At 37.6% G+C, this 26,273-nt stretch overlaps 2 protein-coding genes across 11 annotated transcripts in view; one reads left to right on the forward strand and one right to left on the reverse strand.

Moving 5' to 3' along the window:
* The window catches only part of Lmpt (four and a half LIM domains protein limpet), a 226,708-nt gene extending 204,039 nt beyond the window's left edge, over window positions 1-22,669 (forward strand). For 9 of the 10 annotated variants that reach the window (XM_076321165.1, XM_076321174.1, XM_076321124.1 and 6 more), the window contains 3 exons: window positions 21,133-21,302; window positions 21,399-21,585; window positions 22,329-22,669. In XM_076321165.1, coding sequence (XP_076177280.1) covers window positions 21,133-21,302; window positions 21,399-21,585; window positions 22,329-22,486 — 515 coding nt within the window. In that variant the 3' untranslated portion in view covers window positions 22,487-22,669. Of the gene's footprint in view, window positions 1-1,537; window positions 1,679-2,826; window positions 3,295-21,132; window positions 21,303-21,398; window positions 21,586-22,328 lie in introns of those variants that run through there. The other variant, XM_076321202.1, reaches the window with a different exon arrangement.
* LOC143151812 (uncharacterized) lies at window positions 22,339-26,054 on the reverse strand. The gene is made up of 3 exons (XM_076321258.1): window positions 26,011-26,054; window positions 25,716-25,933; window positions 22,339-25,634 (listed from the first exon to the last, which is right to left on the reverse strand). The coding sequence occupies exons 2-3, from the start codon at window positions 25,802-25,804 to the stop codon at window positions 25,415-25,417; spliced, it is 309 nt and encodes a 102-aa protein (XP_076177373.1). The 5' UTR covers window positions 25,805-25,933; window positions 26,011-26,054; the 3' UTR covers window positions 22,339-25,414.
* Between the last annotated feature and the right edge of the window lie 219 nt (window positions 26,055-26,273).

Below are 26,273 nucleotides of genomic sequence, written 5' to 3' on the forward strand. Positions count from 1 at the left end.
CAAATACTTTCAAAGGGAATTTTTTTTCGTAATTTTTAAGAATCTTAAGGTGTTAGAGAAACTGTCGAACAATATAAAACAGTAAATATATTGAGATATAATTTTTCAAATTTATTTTATTATATTGATATTAAGATATAATTTTTCAGATTTATTTTATTCATTTCGTCCAAATACTTTCAAAGAGAATTTTTTTTTCTCGTGATTTCTGAGAATGTTAAAATATTAGAGAGAAACTGTCAAAGAAAATCGTTGTTATCGTGTCGTTCGACGTGATTTATCCTTGTTTCGATCGCGAACGAAGCGATGAATCACAAATGTATCGCATCTTTTCGCTTATCGTACGTAAACGCTCGATCCCTTCGTGCCGCGACAATAGCGATCTCGTTGCCAAGAAGTCCACGAGGATTTGCGTGCGTCGATGACTTCGAACCGCTAATCACTCATGCGCTAATCACCCGTGAGCGTTCTGACGCAATCGACCGAGGAAACACTCGCCAGACTGGCACCTCGATGCGCCTCGCGGAGGAAATTGAATTCTCCTTGATTGTAAACACACCAATCAATGAGAAACGAAAGCAATTACTACCAGAGACGGAGTCAATTAACCGCTAACGTCTGGACAATAAAAGTACGGAAAACACACTGTTTCGTTTCGTGTTGGTCGATCGTTCCAATGAAAATAACCCATCGTTAAAACATTTAATTATTACGCGTTCCGAAATTATTTTTATTTACATCGACGAACAACTCCAGACTCAATTTTCTAGAAAAATTGTATAAAAAATTGAATAGGTAATAACAGTCTTTATTGTACGTAGATTGTATTAATAAAAATAAAAAAAAAAAGAAGAAACGGTATCGATTCTCCTCGATTATAAAGACAACAATCGTGGGAAAGTTTATTTACTTACTCCGGTTACTAACTCGAGGCCAATTTTAGTAGAACAGTGTATAGTATCAGCTCTATCGACAATTGAATAGAACGTAATAACAATTTTTATTGCACCAAGATTGTATACGTAAAAATGAAAAAGAAAAACCCAGTATCGATCAAGGAAAAGAAACTAAAATCAAGTGTACAGTACAAAGGCGACTTCCAGATACAATCTCTCGTTAACCTAACCTTAAGATTAGGAAGGTGCACGAATAGAAACATTTATTGGTGCATTTAAAAATGGTACATTTAAAAACGGAGAAAATACATTTCTACGTTACGTGTGTTAAATAAGAAGTGACAATTTCTTCTCGCGCCCCGCCCAATCTGGAAAACTGTCCCTCCCCTAACGATCGCCCCGCCCACTTTGGAAAATTCTACACCGAACGCAAACGTTCGTTGCCAGGATCGCGTCAGGATCGTCGTGGAAACGAGGGAAAAGATTCTCGCTGGAAGATCCGAGTCTGGGTTCTCCGCGACGCGCATAAATATATAAATATTCCGTGGACGCGATCCAGAGTGGTTCTGGTCGAGCGTGGAATGGCTCGAACTTATATCAGCGAAATAGAAGACACGTTGCGCGTGCTCGCTGCCTGCAGCCCGACTCCAGCGAGCGGGTCTGGCCGCGGTGCTTCAGTGGCTTGCAAGACACCGGACCAATCGCACGATTGCCCGATTTCATCGCGTTTCTTGCCTGTGTTTTCGTACGCGGACGTACACGCGCGCGCAATTCAGTTAACAGTAGGTTCTTCCCCTCGCGATTATTCCTCGTGATACTCGACCCTTGTAATTCTCTCCCCTCGTGATTTTTTTTTCTCCTTGTAATTTTCTTCCCCTCGTGATTTTTTTTCTCGTGACTATTCCCCCTTGTAATTTTCTTCATTCGTGATTTTTTTTCTCGTGACTCTTCCCCCTTGAAATTTTCTTCATTCGTGATTTCTTTTCTCTCGTGACTCTTCCCCCTTGTAATTTTCTCCCCTGGTGATTTCTTTTCTCGTGACTCGTTCCCCTCGTGATTTTTTTCATCGTGACTCTTCCCCCTTGTAATTTTCTCCCCTGGTGATTTCTTTTCTCGTGACTCGTTCCCCTCGTGATTTTTTTCATCGTGATTCTTCCCCCTTGAAATTTTCTTCCTTCGTGATTTTTTTTCTCTCGTGACTCTTTCCCCTTGTAATTTTCTCCCCTCGTGATTTCTTTTCTCGTGAGTCGTTCCCCTCGTGACTTTTTTCCTCGTGACTCTTCTCCCTTGTAATTTTCTCCCCTCGTGATTTTTTTTCTCGTGACTCTTCCGCCTTGTAATTTTCTTTTCTCGTGATTTTTTTTTTACGTGACTCTTTTCCCTTGTAAGTTTGTTCCCTCGTGATTTTTCCCCTCGTAATTTTCTCCTCTTGTGATTTTTTCCCTTGTAATTTTCTCCTCTTGTGATTTTTTCCCTTGTAATTTTCTCCTCTTGTGATTTTTTCCCTTGTAATTTTCTCCTCATGTGATTTTTTCCCCTTGTAATTTTCTCTCGTGAATTTTCCCCTTGTAATTTTCTCTCGTGAGTTTTCTCCTTGTAATTCTCCCCCCAATCGTGATTTCTTTCTCGTGACTTTTTCCCCTTGTAATTTTCTTCATTCGTGAATTTTTCCCCCTTGTAATTTTCTCCCTTCGTGAATTTTTCCCCTTGTAATTTTTTCCCCTCGTGATTTTTCCCCTTTGTAATTTTCTCCTCTCGTTAATGTTTCCCCTTATAATTCCCCCCCCTCATAATTTTCCCCTCTCGTAAATTTTTCCCCTTGTAATTTTCTCTCGTGACTCTTCTCCCTCATAATTTCCCCCTTCGTGATTCTCTCCCCTCGTGATTCCTTCTCGTGAGTTTCTCCCCACCACGAATTAAATTTTTCCAGAATTGAAAATCATCGACCCTGAGAAAGGAATTCTCGAAATGACGGATACTCGAAGCCACCGATGGTACCTCGCGAAAACTCTGTCCTCGAGATAGAAAAATAAAAAAACGTGTTCGTACCCCCGTACATCTCCGCATTCCAATTTCATTTTTCTCTCACCCGATAATTCGACGAGAGTGAATACATCGCGAATTGTCAAGTGCGCGTTCGTTTTCGCGGTTATCGAAGAGAAAGAAGAGAGCAAAAAAAAAGAAACGGAAAAAATGGCCACCGACGCATTGAGCGAACGACTGTCCAGTAAGCTTCACTTGCAAACCAAGACGGTAGGTGAAGAGAGGATAAAGAGGGCGAAAGAGAAGGACGAGGATGTCGCGATATTCAGCATGTTTCCAATGGAGGGCGACCCGAAGTTCAGGTGCTGTCTTGGCAAGGACTGCTTCCTGGGGGACCCGAAGAAGGCGGACCCAGGTGACGATTCGTGAATTGTTGTTAGAATTCTCTGAACGTTTCTTTCGACTCCCTGTGACTCGAATATGTCGATAGGATTTTCTCCAAATTTACATTGAATCTTTATCCTTCTGATTTCTGAGGAAAGATCAACTTCTGGAGAAGAATTAGATATAGTCTTTACCATCATTTCGGAGTTATAATATGGATCCCTTGTCAATGTTGAGGTATTATACATTGACTTTGAATCTGTTACACTTACTTTGTTATAAATGAATTTACCACTCTGACGATCTTGTAGCATTGTCTTGTACCACACTTTGGTGCCTCGAACTAGATCAACTTGCGAAGAGATATCAGATACCTTCACCATTTTCATTTTTCCCGTTGTTGTAATATAAATTCCTTGTCAATATCGAGGGATTATATATCGATACGTAGCGACCAGTAAATACTTTACAGAACTAATATCAGCACTTTGACGATCGTGCACCATTATTCTCAGCGGGAATTACGAACGAGAGTTGTGCTATTATAGATACAATCTTCATCCATTCTTCAATCCTGTCAACGTTTTACACAATGAGTATTACACATCCGTACTCTGTTTCATTTACTTCGCTATAAAATTTTCGTATAATTACAAATATTTCTAAAAGCTTGAAAAATCTGATCGCTCGCAACAATTATCTCGATTGCGTAGAATCATGGAATCGTCGAAGATGGATTCCGTGTATTTGAATCGAATAGGAATATTCTCGTTTCGAATTCGAATTTTTTTCAATGTTCCACGTTCCGTTCGATCCCGTCGAGGACGTTGCAAAACCGGTGGACACGGGGGCGGCGGAATAAGGTCCCGTTCTCAAAGTTTTCCTAAGGTCGGCGTCGGCACGCCGATCGTGGGTCGACGCGGCGCAACCGGCTGGCGATAAACTAGTCGATCAAAGCGAGAGAGAAAGGGCCATAAGCCAGAAGGAAGGAACCCGAATGGAACCGCGACCTTATCTGGAAACACGAGCACGGCCACGCGCGCTCGATTGTCCTCGGTGCACTTGGCTAACGAACTCGCTAATTACTCGCGACTCGCAGATGGGAATCGTAATCGGTAATTACGTTCGATCGTTGCTGTACACGTACGAAGCTACGTGTAAATTTCGTCCCGGTTGGAAACGTATGGAACTATATAGTTCGTACGTATGTAGTACGAGGTATATTCCTCCTGGGTTGGATACTCATGAAACTATGTATAATGTAGAGTGAGTTCTCTCGGTTGGAAACTCATGGAATTGTACATTGTACAATGTAGAATTAGTTGTCTCGGTTGTAAATTTATGAGATTGTATGTAATGTAGAGTGAAGTCTGTCTCGTTGGAAATATATGAAATTGTATACAATGTGGAGTAAGTTTTCTCAATTGTAGACTTGTGAAATTGTATATAATATAGAATAAGTTCTCTCAGTTGGAAACTCATGGAATTGTACATTGTACAATGTAGAATTAGTTGTCTCGGTTGTAAATTTATGAGATTGTATGTAATGTAGAGTGAAGTCTGTCTCGTTGGAAATATATGAAATTGTATACAATATGGAGTAGGTTTTCTCAATTGTAGACTTGTGAAATTGTGTACAATGTAGAATGAGTTCTATCTCAGGTGGAAACTTAGGAAATTATATAAAATATAGAATGAGTTTTCTCTCAGTTGAAAACTTGTGAAACTATATACAATATGGAATAAGTTCTCTCAGTTGGAAACTTATGAAACTATATAAAATATAGAATGAGTTCTCTCTCAGTTGGAAACTTATGAAATTATATATAATATAGAATAAGTTCTCTCTCAGTTGGAAATTTATGAAACTATATAAAATATAGAATGAGTTCTCTTTCAGTTGAAAACTTATGAAATTATATATAATATAGAACGAGTTCTTCCTCAGTTGGAAACTTATGTAACTATATAAAATATAGAATGAGTTCTCTCTCAGTTGGAAACTTATGAAACTATATATAATATAGAATAAGTTCTTTCTCAGTTGGAAACTTATGGAATTATATAAAATATAGAATGAGTTCTCTATCAGTTGGAAACTTATGAAACTATATAAAATATAGAATGAGATCTCTCTCAGTTTGAAACTTATGAAACTATATACACAATAGAATAAATTTTCTCTCAGCTGGCAACTTATAAAATTATATGCAATATAGAATAAGTTCTCTCAGATGAAAACTTATGAAATTATATACAATATAGAATGAATTTTGTCTCAGTTGGAAACATATAAAACTATATACAGTTCCTTTGGTGTAAACCTGAAACTATATATAGTATAAATTCTGTTCAAGGTGTATACATTACATTTCAAGATTATATTTTCAAACGTTCGATTAAATGAAAATTAAGCTCATAAGTGGTGTAAGTATGATAGTTGTTGGAAAATTAGTATTTTCCACTGGTATTATTTAATAAGTATAGACCGATAACGAGTAGAATTATTTTTGACTACAATTTCGAAAGTGGTTTATTCAATTTAACTAACTCTATCCTGTGCAAGTATATATATACGATCTATATCTATATCCTGTACGAGTATATAGATTTATGAAGGTTTAAAAAATGGAGATGAAAAGTATGGAGATAAGAAACGTAGAAAACAGTCATGAGTAATGCTGTATATATAGCATTAGTCGCGACTGATCTCCATCTTGTGTATGAATATATCATACGTCCGTATAGTCATTGCTTATGACTGTTTTAGATCTGTCTTATTTGCACTTTGTTAATATTCAAAATAAAACCGTACGTACGTACGAACTTAATCTTCTTTTTAATTGAACGTTTGTATATTTAATATTCTTTGAGATCGATATTCGTCTTTTCTCGATCGGTGTATCCGTGACAAAAATTCTCGAATTTGCGAATAAAAAAAAAAATCTCCTTACTGTCCACGCGTGAGTTGTTATTTTTTTTATTAAATTTATATTAATAGAACGTATAGAAACCCGCAGGAGGAGAAACGCAGTTAAAATGCTATTATTAAAACCTAACCCCGATTCATCGATCAAATCGATACACAATCGAATGAAGTAACGAATATTTTAAGATCCACCGAAGTATAAGTATAGTACTCGAAATAGATACTTGACGAAAATCTTCATGTATCAATTATAGATTTCTAGGGTCCCTAAAATATGGTTCCTTATTCTTGAAAGACGAGATTCTCCGGCTATTTTTTACGCAGACTTCAAATAATAGTGGCAAAGAATTTTTTATACAATTTCGTTACAAATTTGACACTATCGTATTTAATTTATAATTATACTATCTATACTTAGTTCAAATACAATTAGAAAGAATACTCTCTTTGTATACTCTTTTTTATATCAATTTGTTCGTTACAAATTCGATACTACCGTATTTAATTTACATTACTTTCTATACTTAGTTCAAATATAATACAATTAGAAAAGAATACTCTCTTTGTATACTCTTTTTTATATCAATTTGTTCGTTACAAATTCGATACGACTGTATTTAATTTACATTACTTTCTATAATTAGCTCAAATATACTTAGAGAAGAATACTCTCTTCGCACATTCTTCTTTCTACATTTCCCTTACAAATTCGATACTACCATACTTAATTCACATTATTTTCTACACATAATTCAAATACACTTAGAGAAGAATACTCTCTTTGCATATTCTTCTTTCCATATTTCCCTTACAAATTCGATACTACCATATTTAATTTACGTCCCTTTCTACACATACTTCAAATACACTTAGAAAAGAATACTCTCTTCGCACATTCTTCTTTCTACATTTCCCTTACAAATTCGATACCACCATATTTAATTTACATTACTTTCTATATAACACCATCATCTCTCTACAATTCCCACAAATAAATAGATATTTCAATTTTTCCAAACAACGTGGGTAAAATAAAACAAAGATAGATCCAAGAAGGAATACTTCAAGGTTGTTTAGAAGCATCCTAGAATCAGTGACGGAAACACGTCGCGGATCCGCGCGTCCAATGAGAGATAATCATCTAGGGGACGTAGAAGACAACCGAACGGACAAGTTTCGAATGATAATCACGCGTCCAGAGATGTATGATTTATGCAGCCGCGGGCATAGATCGACGATATCGCGGATCGCTAATAAAGCGTTTGGCACTTCCTGGCAGGGATCCTGGCACGTGACACTCGAAACGTTTCCATTCTTCGCGCGACCGGTTCTTCCTTGAATCCTCCTAGATGCAACGTGCAACACGTGTGCACAGATGTACATAAGTGTCGTAGACATAATTTTCGCTGTGAAACCGATTGGCAATTCAAATTTCCCTAACGATGCGGGATTTCGTCGAGCAAATGCATAGGACAATATTTGCCCGTCCATGTTTGCGAAACAAGCCGAGACTCACTTCGAAGCGATTCAATAATGATGTCACTTGCCATTTATTCGAATCGATACGTGTTTACCATGGCTGGACAAATTTCGCGGGCCTCTCGATACACTCCCTGTTAGAATAATCGAATCGTCTTGAACAACAGCCTCGATTCTTCAATATACTTCGAATTAGAACAATTGAATCGACCAGTTGACAATTTGTTCGGTATATGTGATGCAACAGATACTGTGCAGTATAGTTTGAACAGTGGCTCCAAAAAGTGTCTACAGGCTGGATTATAAGGAAATTTTTCTTATTTGTGAGACTGATTTTTATGAAAGTTTGTGGGCAGGTAGAGCATAATAGTGTATATATATAGAGGAATTTTTTCAGGCAGGTGAAATCGCGCCTCGAATGTTTTAATGTGTTTTTTATTGATTTAATGCGATTTTTTTGGGGATTTTTTTTTGCAACAGAGAGCACTGAGAGCTGAATATATTTATATGAAAAGTTTTGTTCAATTTCACATTATTACGAAGTTGTATTTGAGAAATCGAAGTGAAAATGGCACTGTAAAGGCTGAAGGGCTTGCAACGAATTTCATTTTATTTATAAATTCGTAATCGTGCGAGGCACAAGAACAATTTTCTTTAAAAAATGTTCAGTTTGATATTATCGTTCAACTGTAAAAAAAAGTCCTCCGAAAGATTTGTATTAAAACAATGAAGAAATGTTGAATTTTCGTGTCTTAGTTTTATCCACTCGAGAATATTTTTTGTCGATAAAACAATTACGTCACTTGTGGCCCGGTATGCTTTATATACACGCAAACTTTCATTAAAATCACACTTGTAAGTCAGGAAAATTTCTCAAAATATAATGTACAAACACTTTTCTTAAAAATACTCAAACTTTCATTAAAATCAGACTTGTAAGTCAGGAAAATTTCTCAAAATATAATGTACAAACACTTTTCTTAAAAATACTCAAACTTTCATTAAAATCAGACTTGTAAATCAGGAAAATTTCTACAAAATATAATACACAAATACTTTATCGATCCACTGTACACACAGAGAAAAAAGATTAGAATATCACATATTTTCTCCAGAAATATTAAAAACAAATGATTCGTGCAAAATGGTGCCCAAAGTTTCCAAAAGACATCTCCATTGTTCAATTTAACCACACAATCTTCTCCAACTTCGTCAGTGACCCCGATGGGTAGACGCGACATTGAAGTCTAAATAAAAAAAAAAAAAAAGAAACGGTATCGTATTCGTATTAATTACGAAGATTACGTTACGCGTAATCGTCGACCAAACGACGACTATATCTGACCAAGGAGAAACAACCGTCGAAGGAAATTGCGAACGATTTGAAAAAAAAAATTTCGTGACGGATAAGAGACCCTATTAATACCTCTGAAGTCATCCGCGCGACGTCAGAAGCTACGGTGCGTCGTCGTTACGAACGATATCGATCGGTTTAGTTTCTTATCCTGGCGTAATCTCTTTCAGCCGTGATCGACGGTTAACGCGCCACAAATTGGATTCGTTATCGAACCAAACGATCGTAAATCACGTTCGCGAGGCGTTCCCGCGGAAAATCGAGCCGCGGTGAAGATCAACAAGCGTTAAGGTATCCGCGCGCGCAATATCGCGAATCTGCGATTATTGTATCGCGAATGGACGCGATACTGCGAATCTTGACGTGCATTTCGCGCTATCGAGGCACTGTCGATACATTGAGACACGATATCGCTCGATGTGCCGAGAATGTATCGCGCGAGGTGAAAAATTGGAAATATCGTTTCTCAATCGCTTCGGCGATATCTAACGTGTATTCGGTACCTGTAGAAAGCTGGTAAATATTTGCGAAAAATTGTTCAACGAACGGGTAGTTTCTTCGTTGCAATCTCTATATCTCAGTGGATTAAAGTATAAAGTGTTACGATGCTATCGTTTACTGTGACGATATCTTTTCGTGCTTCTAGAATGGATTTAGACCTCGTTTAAGAAATGCTTTCTATTTTTTAATTATATTTTCACTTGTCTCATTTTTGGATCATGTGTCTAATTATATTTTCACTTACCTTGTTCTTTTTTCATGTATCAAATTATATTTTTATTTACTTAATTTTTGTCCATTTATCTAATCATATTTTCACCTACCTCATTTTTGTTTCATTTATCTAATTATATTTTTATTTACTTCATTTTTGTCCATTTATCTAATCATATTTTCACCTACCTCATTTTTGTTTCATTTATCTAATTATATTTTTATTTACTTCATTTTTGTCCATTTATCTAATCATATTTTCACCTACCTCATTTTTGTTTCATTTATCTAATTATATTTTTATTTACTTCATTTTTGTCCATTTATCTAATCATATTTTCACCTACCTCATTTTTGTTTCATTTATCTAATTATATTTTTATTTACTTCATTTTTGTCCATTTATCTAATCATATTTTCACCTACCTCATTCTTGTTTCATTCATCTAATTATAACTTTTTTTTATTCAGCTATATTATTCTTCACGTTTCGTCCATACGTTTATTTATTGTATATTTTATTACAATAATATGTACGTAAAGATTCTTGCCCGTAGGTTAATAAACATTAAACATCCCTCGATTCGAGACGTACGTGACCCCCCTGTTTAAGTCGAATTCAACTTGGACTCCGTTTGACACGCGTCATGACCACGAGTCGGCGAGGAGCAGAGATTTATGTAACGTTTAAACACGATTGTGCAACGGATGATTTAAAAACGCACCGGACGTTACTAAAACGTTGCGTGTGCGCTTCTATTGCGCAACCAATAAGCCCCTAAAAAGGGAACGCGTTATCGAGTCGTGCTGGTCGTCTGGTTTCTTTCGAAAAAAATCCATGGTCCTCTCTCTCTCTCTGTCTCTGTCTCTGTCTCGATCGTGGATCGGGAAAGTCGAGGATCGCTCTTTTCGAATTTATATTTAGACTTGATGCGGCCGAAGATCGCGGCTTCCGACGGATTGCCAGCACCTCGGCAATTCGAGACCTCGTAAAACTCGAAACGATCTCGTCGACGATCGCCGATTCCGGAACGATGCGATCTCTGACCCCTCGTTAACGCCAATTCCTCGGCTTCCAGGAACGTTCGATGCTCGTCGTGTTCGCGGGCAGTACCCCGTCCGAGGAATTGAAAAGTCGATGGTAGAATAGCGATGTGTCGTTTCGAATTAGGCTCGGGAACGAACGTGGAATTCTTCTGGGTTTGAGTATTCGAATATTCCAGGGATTCGAGTACTCGGTGAATATCATTCGAGTAGTATTCGAATACTTGACTTGATTTGTGCGCTATTCGAATATCTAATTATTCGAATACTTTGTGCATCGATTAAGTATCCGAGTATTTAGGATATTTGGGATAATATTCGACTGCTCAAATATTCGAACAATGATATTCGACTGGTCAAATACTATTGACTATTGACTCGAATGCTACTAAAATATTCGAACACTTAAATATTTAACTATTCAAATATTCGAATACTCGAATATTCAGCTATTCAAATTAATTCGTAGCACACCAACGAGTATTTAGAATATTTGGGATAATAATCGACTGCTCAATTATTCGAACAATGATATTCGACTACTCAAATACTCGAATGCTACTAAAACATTCGAACGCTTCAATATTTAACTATTTAAGTATTCAAATACTCGTATATTCGACTATTCAAATTAATTCGTAGCACTCGAACGAGTATTCAGGATATTTGCGATAATATTCGACTGCTCAATTATTCGAACAATGATATTCGACTACTCAAATACTCAAGTGCTACTAAAACATTCGAACACTTCAATATTTAACTACTCAAATATTCGAATACTCGTATATTCGACTATTCAAATTAATTCGTAGTATTCGAATACTCGAATATTCGACTATTCAAATGAATTCGTAGTATTCGAATACTCGAATATTCGACTATTCAAATTAATTCGCAGTATTCGAATAGTCGCAACCTCGCTCGGAGAAGCAGCGAAGTACAATCCCGTCGAGTAGAATTCCGATCTCAGCGTTTGAATGTTACGCGAGCAACAAATGTCCCGACCCGGTTTTTTGATAATCGAATCGAATCACGCGATTTCGTACGCCCGATCAGACCGCCGAAGCGGTGGCGAGGTGCTTTAAGGCGACGCATAATGCGAGATTACCACATCGCCGGCCTTGGACCATCAGACTTTATACATATACGGAGGTATTGCTTGGACGAACTGACGTCACGGCCCTCCACTCCTGACTCACGGTGGACCACGAGGAATAGCGCGCGAAAAGCGCGAGCGATCGCTTTCTTCGTCGAGGGCCGTTGGAATCTAGGCTACCCTGTGTCCCTGTCGACGAACAAGCTCGTGAACAAACGCCGTGAGACATTGGTCGACTGGAATTTCATTGCTTTATTTATTTATTTTACCGGAGGAATGTTCATGTATAATGCATGAAAAAGTAGCCAGGTGGCAGGGAATTTACTACACTCGCGTTCTTAGTTATATTGGCGTCCATGAATTTTAATAATTCACGACTGTTAGCGACTACACGAGTCGACACTAGAGCTGGGTATTCTTTCTTGAATTCTTCTGTATTCGAATATTCGAATACTTCGGTGATTTAAATTCGGCGAATATAAGTCGAATACTCGAATACTGGAATACTCGAATACTGTAATACTCGAATACTGGAATACTCGAATACTCGAATACTGGAATACTGGAATACTGGAATACTCGAATACTTGAATACTCCAATACTCAAATACTTGAATACTCGAATGCTCGAATACTTGAATGCTCGAATGCTCGAATACTCGAATGCTCGAATGCTCGAATGCTCGAATGCTCGAATACTCAAATACTCAACTACTCGAATATTCGAATATTTCTTGTTCGAAATATTCGAGCTATAAAATATTCAAACAGCCCCTAATTACAATTATGCATAGAATAAATTCCGATCGAGCATTTGGAAAGTTGTAGTATTCGATTAGCGTGATTTCACAAATAGTGAATACCACAAATATTATGAATAGTGAATACCACAAATATCACGAATAGTGAATATCATGAATCGTGAATACCACGAATATCACGAATAGTGAACATCACGAATATCACGAATAGTGAATACCACGAATATCATAAATAGTGAATATCACGAGTATCACGAATAGTGAATACCACAAATATCACGAATAGTGAATACCACGAATATCACGAATAGTGAATACCACAAATATCACGAATAGTGAATACCACGAATACCACGAATATCACGAATAGTGAATACCGATCTCAGTATTCGAATTATTATTCGAATAACTGAATTTGAATTCTCAAATATTATTCGTAGTATTCGAATAGCTGTAAAATATTCGAATATTAAATTCTGAGTTCCAGATCGCGTGCAGATTAAATATCACGGTGATGTCAGACACGGTGAAAAAATTGTTATCCATTTGAGTGGACGTTGAAATTGAACGGAGGATCGGAAATCCGAAAGGAAATCTCATTTGTCTCGTGTGCTAATTTGCGATGAGCTGATGGATCGACAAGCATCGAACGTTAACGGTGCTCATTTATCAACGTGCTCTCGCACCGAGTATGATAAAGCGTTGATTATAATTGACATTCGCGGCAGATGGTCGTGGCGCGTACAATTCTTCCCGCGGCTCTCCGCGTTTCGAACTTTATCTTTATCTGCAGCTTTGTCATTCCGACAATTGCGTCAGAAACGTTACGCGGAAAAGCTGGAAAACGACTTCTCTCATCGATGAGTCAGGGCACGGGAACCGGTCGAAAAATACATTAAAAGTGAACGTGGTTCGAGAGTGGCCATTTTTGGTACTCCTGGAAAAGAAATATTTTACGAGAACCGTAAAATATTTACGCGATACTTAAACACTAGGAGCAGGTCTTGGAATGAATAAAACCTCAGCTTTGAGTCCCCACAAGGCCCCTAAAGAGCTCCTTATTTATTTTTATCTTGACTACCATTCGGAGGTACGTTATTCAAATTTTGTATCATCTTGAAAAATTACCGTCCAAACAATTTCCTAATTTTATTCAAAACTTAATATCCACAAACTCATAAACTCATATCGTCGATGGTACAAGTGTATCGAATGAAAAGGAGGAATATTTTATAAAATTCTTTAACATTTTCACAAACTCTTTCGCTGTGACTTTTTCTCTATCTAGTATTCGTATAACTGAAGGTACCGAAAGAGAATTTAAAAGAACGATAAATAAACTTTCACGGTAATGAAATTTGCCTTGCATAAAGCATTTCAGAAACAACCTCTCGGTGTAATTACCTTTCTCGGTAAGATCCGTCACCGCTTAAATACAAGTACCAAAAATGGCCATTTTCATCGAAATCTTGAACCTGTGGTGCTCGTACCCATGACTCACGGGGCCAATCGTTCCATCGCGATCGTTTCATCGCGAGCTCCAGCTCCGTAGGTCCTATTAGATCACTTTTCGGAATAGCGAGTCGTTAATTCGACTTGCCCTTGACACACGGGAGAAAGAGAGACAGAGATGGAGTTAACGAGCGAAAGAAATGCCCTGACGCCCACGAGCGAAGATTCTCTCTGGTCATCTGTTAGCAACGCCTCGTCAAGATCCCTTAGCTACGTCCAGTACCGCCCTTAACACCGGAATTTACACCTCAAGGGCTCCACATCTGTTGTTAGTTACTTCCATATTTTATAAAAAAGAGAAATAATGATAATTGTGCTGGATATTCAATTCTTTGTAACGGATTTTTAGAACTGTTTAATTTGAAAATATAATTTCAGGATTATAATTTTGTTCACTGTCTACCAGAACTATGTTCTTCTATTAAAATTACGTAAATTATTCTGTTAGGTTAGAAGTAGATATCCAATTTTTAGAACTGTTTAATTTGAGAATATAATTTCAGGAGTGTAAGTTTGTTTGTGGTCTACTAGAACTATGTTCTTCTATTAACATTACGTAAATTATTCTGTTAAGTTAGAAGTAGATATCCAACTTTTTTTTAACAGATTTTAGAACTGTTTAATTTGAAAATATAATTTCAGAATTATAATTTTGTTCACTGTCTACTAGAACTATGTTCTTCTGTTAAACTTATGTAAATTATTATGTTAGGTTAGAAGTAGGTATCCAATTTTTTTTAACAGATTTTTAGAATTGTTTAATTTGGAAATATAATTTCAGAATTATAATTTTGTTCACTGTCTACTAGAACTATGTTCTTCTGTTAAACTTATGTAAATTATTATGTTAAGTTAGAAGTAGGTATCCAATTTTTTTTTAACAGATTTTTAGAATTGTTTAATTTGAAAATATAATTTCAGGATTATAATTTTGTTCACTGTCTACTAGAACTATGTTCTTCTGTTAAAATTATGTAAATTAATCTGTTAGATTAGAAGTAGGTATCCAATTTTTGTAAATGAATTTTTAGGACTGTTTAATTTGAGAATATAATTTCAGGAGTGTAAGTTTGTTTACAGTCTACCAGAATTATGTTCTTTTATTAAAATTACGTAAATTATTCTGTTAGCTTTGAAATAGGTATTCAATTTTTTTTTAATGGATTTTTAGAACTGTTTAACTTGAAAATAGTATATAATTTCAGTAGTATAATTTTATTTACTGTCTACTATAACTATTTCATTCCAGTAAAATTACGTATATTATTCTATTAGATTAGAAGTAGGCATCCAATCTTTTTAACGAACTTTTAGAACTATTTAATTTGAAAATACAATTTCAGTAGTATAATTTTGTTTACAGTTTACTAGAACTATATTATTCAGTTAAGTTAGAACTAAACATCCATGTCTTTGAAGCACTTTTGTAACTATATAATTTAGTACTATAACTTCAAAACTTTGAGTATATAATTTAGAATAATAATTTTGGAAGTAGAATTTTTGTTACATATTTCTAAAACTATATTACTCCTGTAGTAAATTTAACTTGGAAATTGCACACTATAGTGATCAGCAACTGAACAATTTTTAATTATATTGGAATGAAAATAAAGGGCCCCAGAGTCTCTAAGGACAGCCCTGGCTACTCAAACAGCGATATTCCATCCAACGAGATTCGCGTCGTCGAATCCGTGTTCGATATCTTACGTTCGCGAACAGGAAAAACGCTCGTAAAATTAACGACTGACCACCATGCGTTACACCGTTCCGTGACCATAAACGCCGGTTCCATATTCCTCGTGACTAATCTCCGCTTCCTTATAGAATCTTTCGACGTATAACACGACGAGGCGAGATCTTCCAATACGCGAGATCGCGTGGGAAGCTAACAATTCGTCGCGTTAGACAACGTCATCACCGAGTCCTGTCATTAGTTAACAAATTGTTAGAAGTGCTGGTACAATCTTTTATTCAAGAAAATGTATCGTTCGAATTTTCTCATATTTATTACACATTTGCTCCTTCTAGTATTACTAACTAAAAAAATCAAAGAAGCAGTTAGATAACGTTATCACCGAGTCCAGTCCTTAGTTAACAAATTGTTAAAAGTACTGGTACAATCTTTTATTCAAAAAAATGTATCGTTCGAATTTTCTCATATTTATTACACATTTGCTCCTTCTACTATAACGACTAAAAATATCAAAGAAGCAGTTAGATAACGTCATCGTCCAGTTCTGTCATTAGTTAACAAATTGTTAAAAGTACTGGTACAATTTTTTTTATTCAAAAGGATGTATCATTCGAATTTTCTCACACTTATTACACATTTGCTCCTTCTATTATAACGACTAAAAATATCAAAGAAGCAGTTAGACAACATCATCACCCAGTCTTGTCATTAGTTAACAAATTGTTAGAAGTACTAGTACAATTTTTCTATTCAAGAAAATGTATCTCGAATTTTCTCATATTTATTACACATTTGCTCCTTCTACTACAGCTATTACTAACTAAAAAAAGAAGCAGATATCAAAGAATAAAAATTACTATAAAACAATTTTCTTAAGTTTCATTCAAACAATTGTAATGCAACGTTCACTACAAATATTCTAAAATATTTATCTACTCCACGAGAATGTTTTTAAGGATGTTCTCAGAGTACAAATTTTTCCCCACAAATGTATCACAAAAACAAATTTTTTTTTTTCTATAGAACTTAGACCAGAATTATTAAAGAATAAATATCACTATTCTTTTGGATACCTGGTGTCGGAAATTAATAACTCTCGCAGGTGGACCGATCGTAGAGAGGGAAGACGGTTCGCTTTGCCGCGCTTTTGTTTCTCGTGTTCTTTGCGCGTGCGCGCACGTGCGAAAGAGTGAGAGAGAGAGAGATCCGGTCTAACGAGTCGCACCGAGAGGAATCGGGTCAATCGGATACGCGAGACTGGCCACCGTGAGGAAGAAATGTCACGTGTCGTCCACGCGAAGCGGATTTCAGCTTTTCAAGGCCATTCTTGGTATCTGTTTCTTCGAACGATTTTATTCGTAGATTCGGATCATTGTTGGCCAGACGAGTCCAAGTACTCGTGGAAGAAACAAAGATCGATTTCTGATTAAAAAAAAAAAAAAAAAAAACTAGGGATGTCACGATCAAGGGGAACGTGGAGAGTAATTTTTAATTGGACGAATGCTAGTCGAAACGTCTGATCCAATACGATAACTCCTTTCACAGATCGATTTGAATATGTATATAAATAGTATTCATGGAAGCTGGAAAGATCAATTTTGGATTTTGATTATTTGGGATTTGGAATTTAACCGCTATTTTCGATTCGGTTTTATTTAAAGGAATCTTAAGAATTGTTTAACAATTGTAAATGTACGATTTAGAATATTTTGGGAGAAATTATACTGTACATCTTTATAAGTATGTATTATTATATAGTAATATGTAACATATAACTTATATAACTTATATTTATAATGTACAATATATAACTTATATAACTTATATTTGTAATATATAATATGTAAGTTATATAACTTATATTTATAATGTACATATAAGGTACATATGTAAGATACATATGAAAATGTACATATAACATATAACTCATATTTGTAGTAAAGGGTGTCCCAATCGTGACCGGTCGATTTGAATTTCGCGTTATTTTTAAAATGTCAAACCGATTAACCCGAAACTTGACAAGTGTCATCTAGATAGATGGAAAATTAATCATGGAAAAGTACACGGTGAAAGGACGCGTACGAATTATTCAGGCGTATTACGAAAAATAGCGATCCTTAACCCTAACGATTCGGGAACTTTATAATCATTTCCCTCGAAATCGTGTGTCAACAAAAAGCACTGTGCAAAGTTTGCTCGCTAAAATTCATTAAAACTGGTTCAGTCAGAGATCTGAAAAAGTCACCGCATCGATCGTTCAAGTGAAAATGTTGTTACTGTTGCTGAAAGTGTAAGTGAAACCCCCAAGTAAGTGTAGAACTGTGTAATAAGTGTAGTGTAGTAAGTGAGGACCAGTTTGCAAAGAATTTTGACAAAAAATCTTCATTTGCATACAACTTATATAACATATAAAGATACGTTACAACATACAGTATATAACATACAACTTATAAAACTTACACAACACATAAAGATAAATGAAAGTATAATTATACAACGAATATATAATACAATATATACGATAATACGTACAATAATATACACTTATAATTCCTATATAGTTTTAAAAATGCATAATAAATAAGAAGAAAACGAGAAAGAAGAAAAATAATGTACACCTGTGAAGCAACTTTAAGGTAACAATCTCCCTGAATACACTCAAGAGTGTACATTTACAATTCATTAAAAAATAACGTACATAAATTTCACGGTAGTTTAGTTACCCAAGTGCGCGAGAGGCGAGAACCCGCTAATGAATGCTGTTATTTAAACTTCGCCTCATCGCTACGTGTATACGACACACGTGCAAGTAATTAGTATATTACACGAAACGATGGACATTAAAATATCGCGCACGTGTCGTGTACGAAAGGGGTAAGTGGAACGCGAATAAGTAGAATGTGAACGTCCGACCCGATACGATTTCCTATTCCTCTCAAAGTTCAAATCCACGGCTGTGCAGTGCCGGTGGGAGCTGGAAAGATCGGCTCACGATCAGCTCTGTGCATACAAAGGGATTTCCCGTTTAGAAATAAATAAATATTTAAACACCCCCTTCGAGGTTCCAGACGACTGCCAGCCGACCTGGTACGCTGTAGTAAGCGCGCTCGACCGTTGTATGTAGGTTATTTAGCGGCCGTGACTAGAAAGTACCGCGAACGAGACTTTTAAACCGCATCGCGAGAGATGACACCTATCTTCGCCAACGATCTTCCGGTTTTGCGCGACTTTTTGCACCTGTCTCGGTGAACTTTCTAGGCCGTGATCGTGCAACCGAGTCGAAAGTCGAACGGAGCCCTCCGACGCGACCAAAATTCATTCTTAATTGTCCCTGGTAACGTCAATCGAACGATTAAAATTATTTTTCCACCGATTGGTTACTCGAACCTGTCGACGCGACCAAAATTCATTCTTAATTGTCCCTGGTAACGTCAATCGAACGATTAAAATTATTTTTCCACCGATTGGTTACTCGAACCTGTCGACGCGACCAAAATTCATTCTTAATTGTCCCTGGTAACGTCAATCGAACGATTAAAATTATTTTTCCACCGATTGGTTACTCGAACCTGTCGACGCGACCAAAATTCATTCTTAATTGTCCATGGTAACGTCAATCGAACGATTAAAATTATTTTTGCTCCGATTGGTTACTCGAACCTGTCGACGCGACCAAAATTCATTCTTAATTGTCCCTGGTAACGTCAATCGAACGATTAAAATTATTTTTCTACCGATTGGTTACTCGAACCTGTCGACGCGACCAAAATTCATTCTTAATTGTCCCTGGTAACGTCAATCGAACGATTAAAATTATTTTTCTACCGATTGGTTACTCGAACCTGTCGACGCGACCAAAATTCATTCTTAATTGTCCCTGGTAACGTCAATCGAACGATTAAAATTATTTTTCTACCGATTGGTTACTCGAACCTGTCGACGCGACCAAAATTCATTCTTAATTGTCCCTGGTAACGTCAATCGAACGATTAAAATTATTTTTGCTTCGATTGGTTACTCGAATCGATTTCGAAGAATTGGTTTCTCTGGGGGATAGGAAATTGTAGTTTCGATGGAAGAACAAAAGTTCAAAACACGATCGCGTTTTCTCGAAAGAGGGTTCCTTGTAACCGCGGGGAAATTCATCCCTTGGAAGTCGACTCGCGCGAAACGGATGCACCGGTAAATGCACGCGAGCCTGATGCAGTTTGTCCGTGGCGCTGCACGCGATCGTCTAGACCGGGGGTAGCGAACCTCTGTGCATGGAAATTTAACAAATGGACGTTGTTGAATGAAAATTTAATAATTGGAAATTTATTTTAACGAGAACGTAACGATTGGACGTTTATTTAAATGAGAGTGTAATGGCCGATGATTTAGTTTAATGAAAGTGTGATAACTGAAAATTTATGTAAACGAAAGTGTAATCATTGAAAGTTTAGTGAAATGAAAATGTAATGATTGACAATTCATTTAAATGAAACTGTGATAACTGAAAATTTGTGTAAAGGAAAGTGTAATCATTGAAAGTTTAGTGAAATGAAAATGTAATGATTGACAATTCATTTAAATGAAACTGTGATAACTGAAAATTTGTGTAAAGGAAAGTGTAATCATTGAAAGTTTACTGAAACGAAAATGACTGACGATTTATTTAAATGAAAATGTAATAATTGAAAATTTATGTAAACGAAAGTGTAATAATTGGAAGTTCATTGAAACGAATGTTGTGATGACTGAAAGTTTATTTAAATGAAAATCGAGTAATACTTAGCTAACGAGTACTTGATAAATATCATTACAAAAACACGAAAGATTGAAACTACGTATTATGTTTCTTCTGGAATTTCTTTTTTGCTTAATGTTATTATTATCAAAGTACGAAAGACTCGTATCTTTATATTATTGAACTCCTGAGTCAATGTTGACCTCGTATGTGGGTCAAAGACTCTCGAGCGAGGGTTACTCTGACTCACGTGTGAGTCAGGAGATAGTGGACAGTGTTGAGAACCCCTGTGCTGTAAAAGTTCAGAAGACTGAGAATATAGAATATCCTTTGGAAGCCTACTTTTATTACTAAGAATTTTAATTCAATTTTAAGTACTCATTGATACCCAGTGATGACTCACACGTGACTCAGAGAACAATGAACAGTGTTGAGAACACCTGGATTGTCCAGAAGAGTGGACTGTAAAAATATCCTTCAGAAGTGTATTTCTATCGTCGAGTATTTTAATGTACCTATTGCCACGATGTCTGAAGATCGTGTGTCTTGTTTCAGGTACGAAGAAGATGGAGTACAAGACCAGGCAGTGGCACGAGAAATGCTTCTGCTGCGTGGTCTGCAAGAACCCGATCGGAACGAAGAGCTTCATTCCGCGCGAGCAGGAGATCTACTGTGCCGGATGCTACGAGGATAAGTTCGCTACACGCTGCGTCAAGTGTAACAAGGTACGTGTCGTCACCTCTCTGATAGAGGGTGAAATCTTGCGCAAGAGTCAAATCCTGTGTTCAGAGAGGTCAACGAGAGAGTTTCTGTGTTCACAGATCATCAACAGCGGTGGTGTGACGTACAAGAACGAACCGTGGCACAGAGATTGCTTCACCTGCAGCAACTGCAACAATTCCCTTGCTGGACAGCGATTCACGTCGCGCGATGACAAGCCTTACTGCGCCGACTGCTTCGGCGAACTGTTCGCCAAGAGATGCACCGCCTGCTCCAAACCGATCACCGGTGAGTAGTCGATCTTCGAATCAGCCGCGAAGGAAGGGAGAGATGCGCGCGCTGCCGCGTCCGGGCGAAAGGTTTTGGCCGTCAAGGTCACCGGGTGACCGTCCCCCCACTCCTCGTATTTCGGTAACGGAGCCTCGGATTGGAAAATGGCGAGAACTCGAATTCCGAGTCCATGCTGAAAGTATACTCGACATTGAAGATATTTATTTATTTTGATACCTTGAACAACTAGTTAATTATTTTATGGATATCGAATTAAATTATTTTTGAACCTTGACCGACCGAATATTGTTTCACGGATTTCGAATGAACTGAACTCGAAGCGAACGAAACTGTTACGAGTCAATTAATTTTTTTTTATTCGTACGAGAAATTGATGCGAAAAGAAGTCCAATATTTTGCAAAATTAGAGAATGAACTTTAACGTCGGGAATATTTAACAAAATTATTCTGGACCTCGATGAATTTCTCGCGCTCCGAAGTCCATCTAGCCAAGTGCGACGAAACGAAACTTCCTCGCGTCGCTGGTAGATGGCAGTCATCGTGACGGCCATCTTGCTAACCTAGAATATATTTGGCGGGAGAAACGACCTCGACCGACCAAAATCTTTCGAATCTATCGCGTTACGTTCCCGGGGTTAAAAATTCCAGCAACAGGAGCTTCGAACGATCCCGTGAAGTATTAAACGGTACTTTGAAACGCGACGATGTAACAAGAAGGAGCAATTGATTTTCCGTTTCAGGTATCGGCGGCACTCGTTTCATCTCTTTCGAGGACAGGCATTGGCACAACGACTGCTTCATCTGCGCGGGCTGCAAAACCTCGCTGGTCGGCCGTGGTTTCATTACCGACAACGAGGACATCATCTGCCCCGAGTGCGCCAAGATGAAACTGATGTAAGAACACACCGGGTGACGAGATCGAACAAACGACGAAATACGAGCGAGCAGAAGAAGAAAATGGGGGGTGGAGGGGAGCCAACCGACGAAAATCACCGGTCCGAGTGGAAATTAAAAAAAAGAAAAAAGAAGAACAACAACAACAGCAACCTTCACCGTAATTCTCCGCCCCCCTCCCCTGGAACGAGAAGACTCCGTTCCTGAGCAAAAACAAAAACATAAAAAAAGAAGAAAAAAAAATATATATATATAAAAAGAAAAACGATCGAATTCAATCCGCGAAAAAGATTCGATTCGAAAGCTATTGTTCGACCATACATACACACACATACACACACACATCGGGATCCAGCGACGATAAAAATTACCGTGTCTCTCCCCACCCCTCGATTATATTTTCAGGAAATATATATATATGTCTCTCTGTATACCCATAGCCGGGGAAGGCGGTAGTTTTTATTGACAAACCGAGTAACAACAAACTCCAGTCTGGGACGATCTCTCCGCGTGTCGATCGTGCCCGCGAGAAGCCACTCCCCCCACTCCCGATCGCTCTCTGTTCTTCAAGGTCACGATCGCGTCGGCATCACGTGATTGGTTAGGGTAGGGGGGAGGGGCCGAGGAACGCGAGCGGACCGCACAGGTACTTCTCAGCTTCGTAGTTTTAGAGGCCGTAGTCACGATTTCGCGATTTCGATTTTCTCCGCCATATTTGGGCGTACACTAAGTACCGTGCACCGTGGTATCATCGTGGAGGGGGAATTCGGGGCGGTGGGCGTGTCACGGCGGAGAAACGAAACGAACAATGCCTTGAAGAGTCCGAGAATCAAACCGCCTTAACGTAATTACCGGAGTCGTTGCAATTGCGTCGATTAGAAGAAAAAAAAAAAAAAAAAAACGAACGAAGGTACCGTCGTGAATTGTTGTTAACGTTATTGTTTTTCTTTCTTTTTTTTTTTCTTTCTTCCCCTGCTTCCGCGCGACGAGTAGAGGGAGGAGCGATCGCGACCAACGCGAGAAAAACGAAGATGAATCCTATATATAGTCTATATATATATATAGAATTCTTATGGAAAACTAAATTTGATATACGTACGTAATAATGTTATTTTTATTTAACTTAAACTCACGCGCATACGCGACTAGACAGACACACACACACACTTACACGTGGACATACACAAACGTACATACACACACGCATACACACACGAATACGTACATCGACACACACCGTTGCACCTTTCTCCATGCGATACCGTACGGTGAGAAAATGTAACCGAGTGGCTCGCGTGCCAGGACACCTGGGGATTCCCAGAAGTCTAAGATCCACGTCTTTGAGGAATTTATGGAACCTGGGTCTTTTGGAGTGAGGAATTCTAGCGCAGAAAGACTTGGTAGGGACTTAACTAAGATCAGACCTAGACCTCCAGGTCACAGGAGCCTGAGAACTGGTAAGCCCTGGATCTCAAGTCTCTGAGGATTCTAAGACACAAGGGTGTGTGTGAGTTGCAAAGTTCTTGGTATCGAGGAATTGTTACCCACCTAGACTCTTGCGTCCTAGGGGCTCAGGAACCACTGATTCCCGAAACGTGAGTCTCTTGAGGACTTTGAGATTCGAGTATCTAGGAGTCACGAAGTTTCTAGTACCAAGGAATTGCCACAGACCTAGACTCTGAAGTCTCTAAAGGATTAAAGTAACTGTCAGAGATCTGGACTCCTAAATCGAGGGAGTCCAAGAACTGCTGATCCCTAAGTGCGTAACCTTAGTGTACCGGTCCTAAAATTGTAAAATTTTAACATTCACAAGTACCTTCTTGTACCAATTCTTAGATGCCTACACCCTGAAGTTTTAGTATCGGCCTAGAATCTAGGTTCCAGGGACTCAGATCTATCAAGAAACCTTGATACTCGAACCTCTGGCACTTGGTGACCTCTTGAGACACCAAGTCCATGGGACTCGAATCTCTGAGGATCGTAAACACCCCAATACCTTGGGTCTCCCCATGTGTGTCTTTCAGTTTTTCATAAGAAACCGAGCCTCTGCACCCGAGCCTAGAAAACAGAGTATATACTCGTGCGCCAATGAAGATGGTTCTCAACAAAAGCGATCAACCTTCTCCTTCGATCGCTATTGTTTATTCTTTTTATCCCTTGAGAGAGAAGGTTGATCGCGATTGGAACGACCAGGCTAATTGCGCGCATTTTTCTCACCGGTCGGTAACGGTGTTGGGGAAGCAATAGTATTAAAAAGAAAATTAATAAAAAAAAAAAGGATACGAAAACACACACGCACTCACGACACGCATACCGAAACGAGTGTGCGGACACGCACACGCGGAAAACACTAATTTGTGGCCTTATCCGCACGAGTACATAGGTGGTAAACTAATCGTCTTACGAAATAATTATCGTTACATTGGTACTTGATAGAGATTTATTATACATCGTCGACGCGAGGAAGATAGAAAGCGTGTTAGAGAACGAGCGAACAAACGGGTAGCGTGAACCTCTATAGAGACGAGAGAACAAGAAGAAAAAAAATCGCACGAAAATGGTAAAAAAAAAAAAAAATAAGAAGAGAGTAAACGTTCGACGCGCGAACAACAAAGGATCGTGATGACCAATAAATTACACGTGCTATATAATGTATGTTCTTACCGATCACTCACATACTAATCGCCTTAATTAGTAAACGATAAAGAGCAGAGATTATTCTATATTCAGCGTATCGTATACACTGTTATACTGTGAAATTGATAAATAAATAAATGTAATTATTTACAATGTCTCTCGAGTTCTTTACCCGCGTCGAGGTACGGCCCTTTAACGAGGTGAACGGAGCGAGTGTTATACGTGTACGTATTACGAAAGACGATCGAAGCACCATCTAGCGACGAAAGAATCGACGTGTGACAAATAATAGTTCCTATTCTGAACAATAGATAGCAATACTATTTCTGTATACCGATCGTGCAAGTAAGTATTCTAAAATGGTATTCTTCGTTATGTATCCGCACAATTTCACATATATTATATAATGTGTATTAACTGGATTTGCAAACTTCGATTGGTTCAAACGGTGAAGATTTCGAACTATATCTCCACAAACCTGATGGATAAACGTTCCTCGTAGTACAGTCTTTAATCTGTAATAAAGAAAAGTTATATTGGATCTGTACTATTTCAAACGCATCATATAACAAAATTTAAGTTAATGGAGATTATACTTAATTCGATGCGAAACTGTATATATATAAAAAGAACAGTAGAAGATACGAAGTTTGTAACATCGATGTGAAAATATTCGTGGTGCCATCTAGCGGTAAGTCGATTGAACTAAGCAAAAACCTTTGTTCAGCAACCTGGTGGCAAAACGTCCAAGTTTGTTGAGAAATAGTTCCTCTTTTACATGTTAGATGGAGTAACTAATTTCTGGATACCGACCCTGCAATTAAGTATCGAAAAAATTATATTTTTCTTTATACATATACATGATTTTAAGTGTAGAGTGCGTTAACCTACCTTGTAAGCTTAAATTTATGTCCTTCTTGATATATTAACTGAAGAAAAACAGAAAACAATAAATTCAAACTATTCTTCTACAAGTTTGAGCACTTCACCGTAAATGGCGCCACCGTGCTTCGTACTGCAGTACCTTAATATTTAATAAGAAAATAACTTTTAGGCTAATTTTAATCCGCACATCAAACGTAACAGTTTAAATTAATGTCCACTACGCAAAACACGGTGTGAAGCTATGTATATACATACAAAAAAGAAGAATA

The sequence above is a fragment of the Ptiloglossa arizonensis genome, chromosome 1 (genome assembly GCF_051014685.1).
Source record: "Ptiloglossa arizonensis isolate GNS036 chromosome 1, iyPtiAriz1_principal, whole genome shotgun sequence".
Taxonomy (NCBI): domain Eukaryota; kingdom Metazoa; phylum Arthropoda; class Insecta; order Hymenoptera; family Colletidae; genus Ptiloglossa; species Ptiloglossa arizonensis.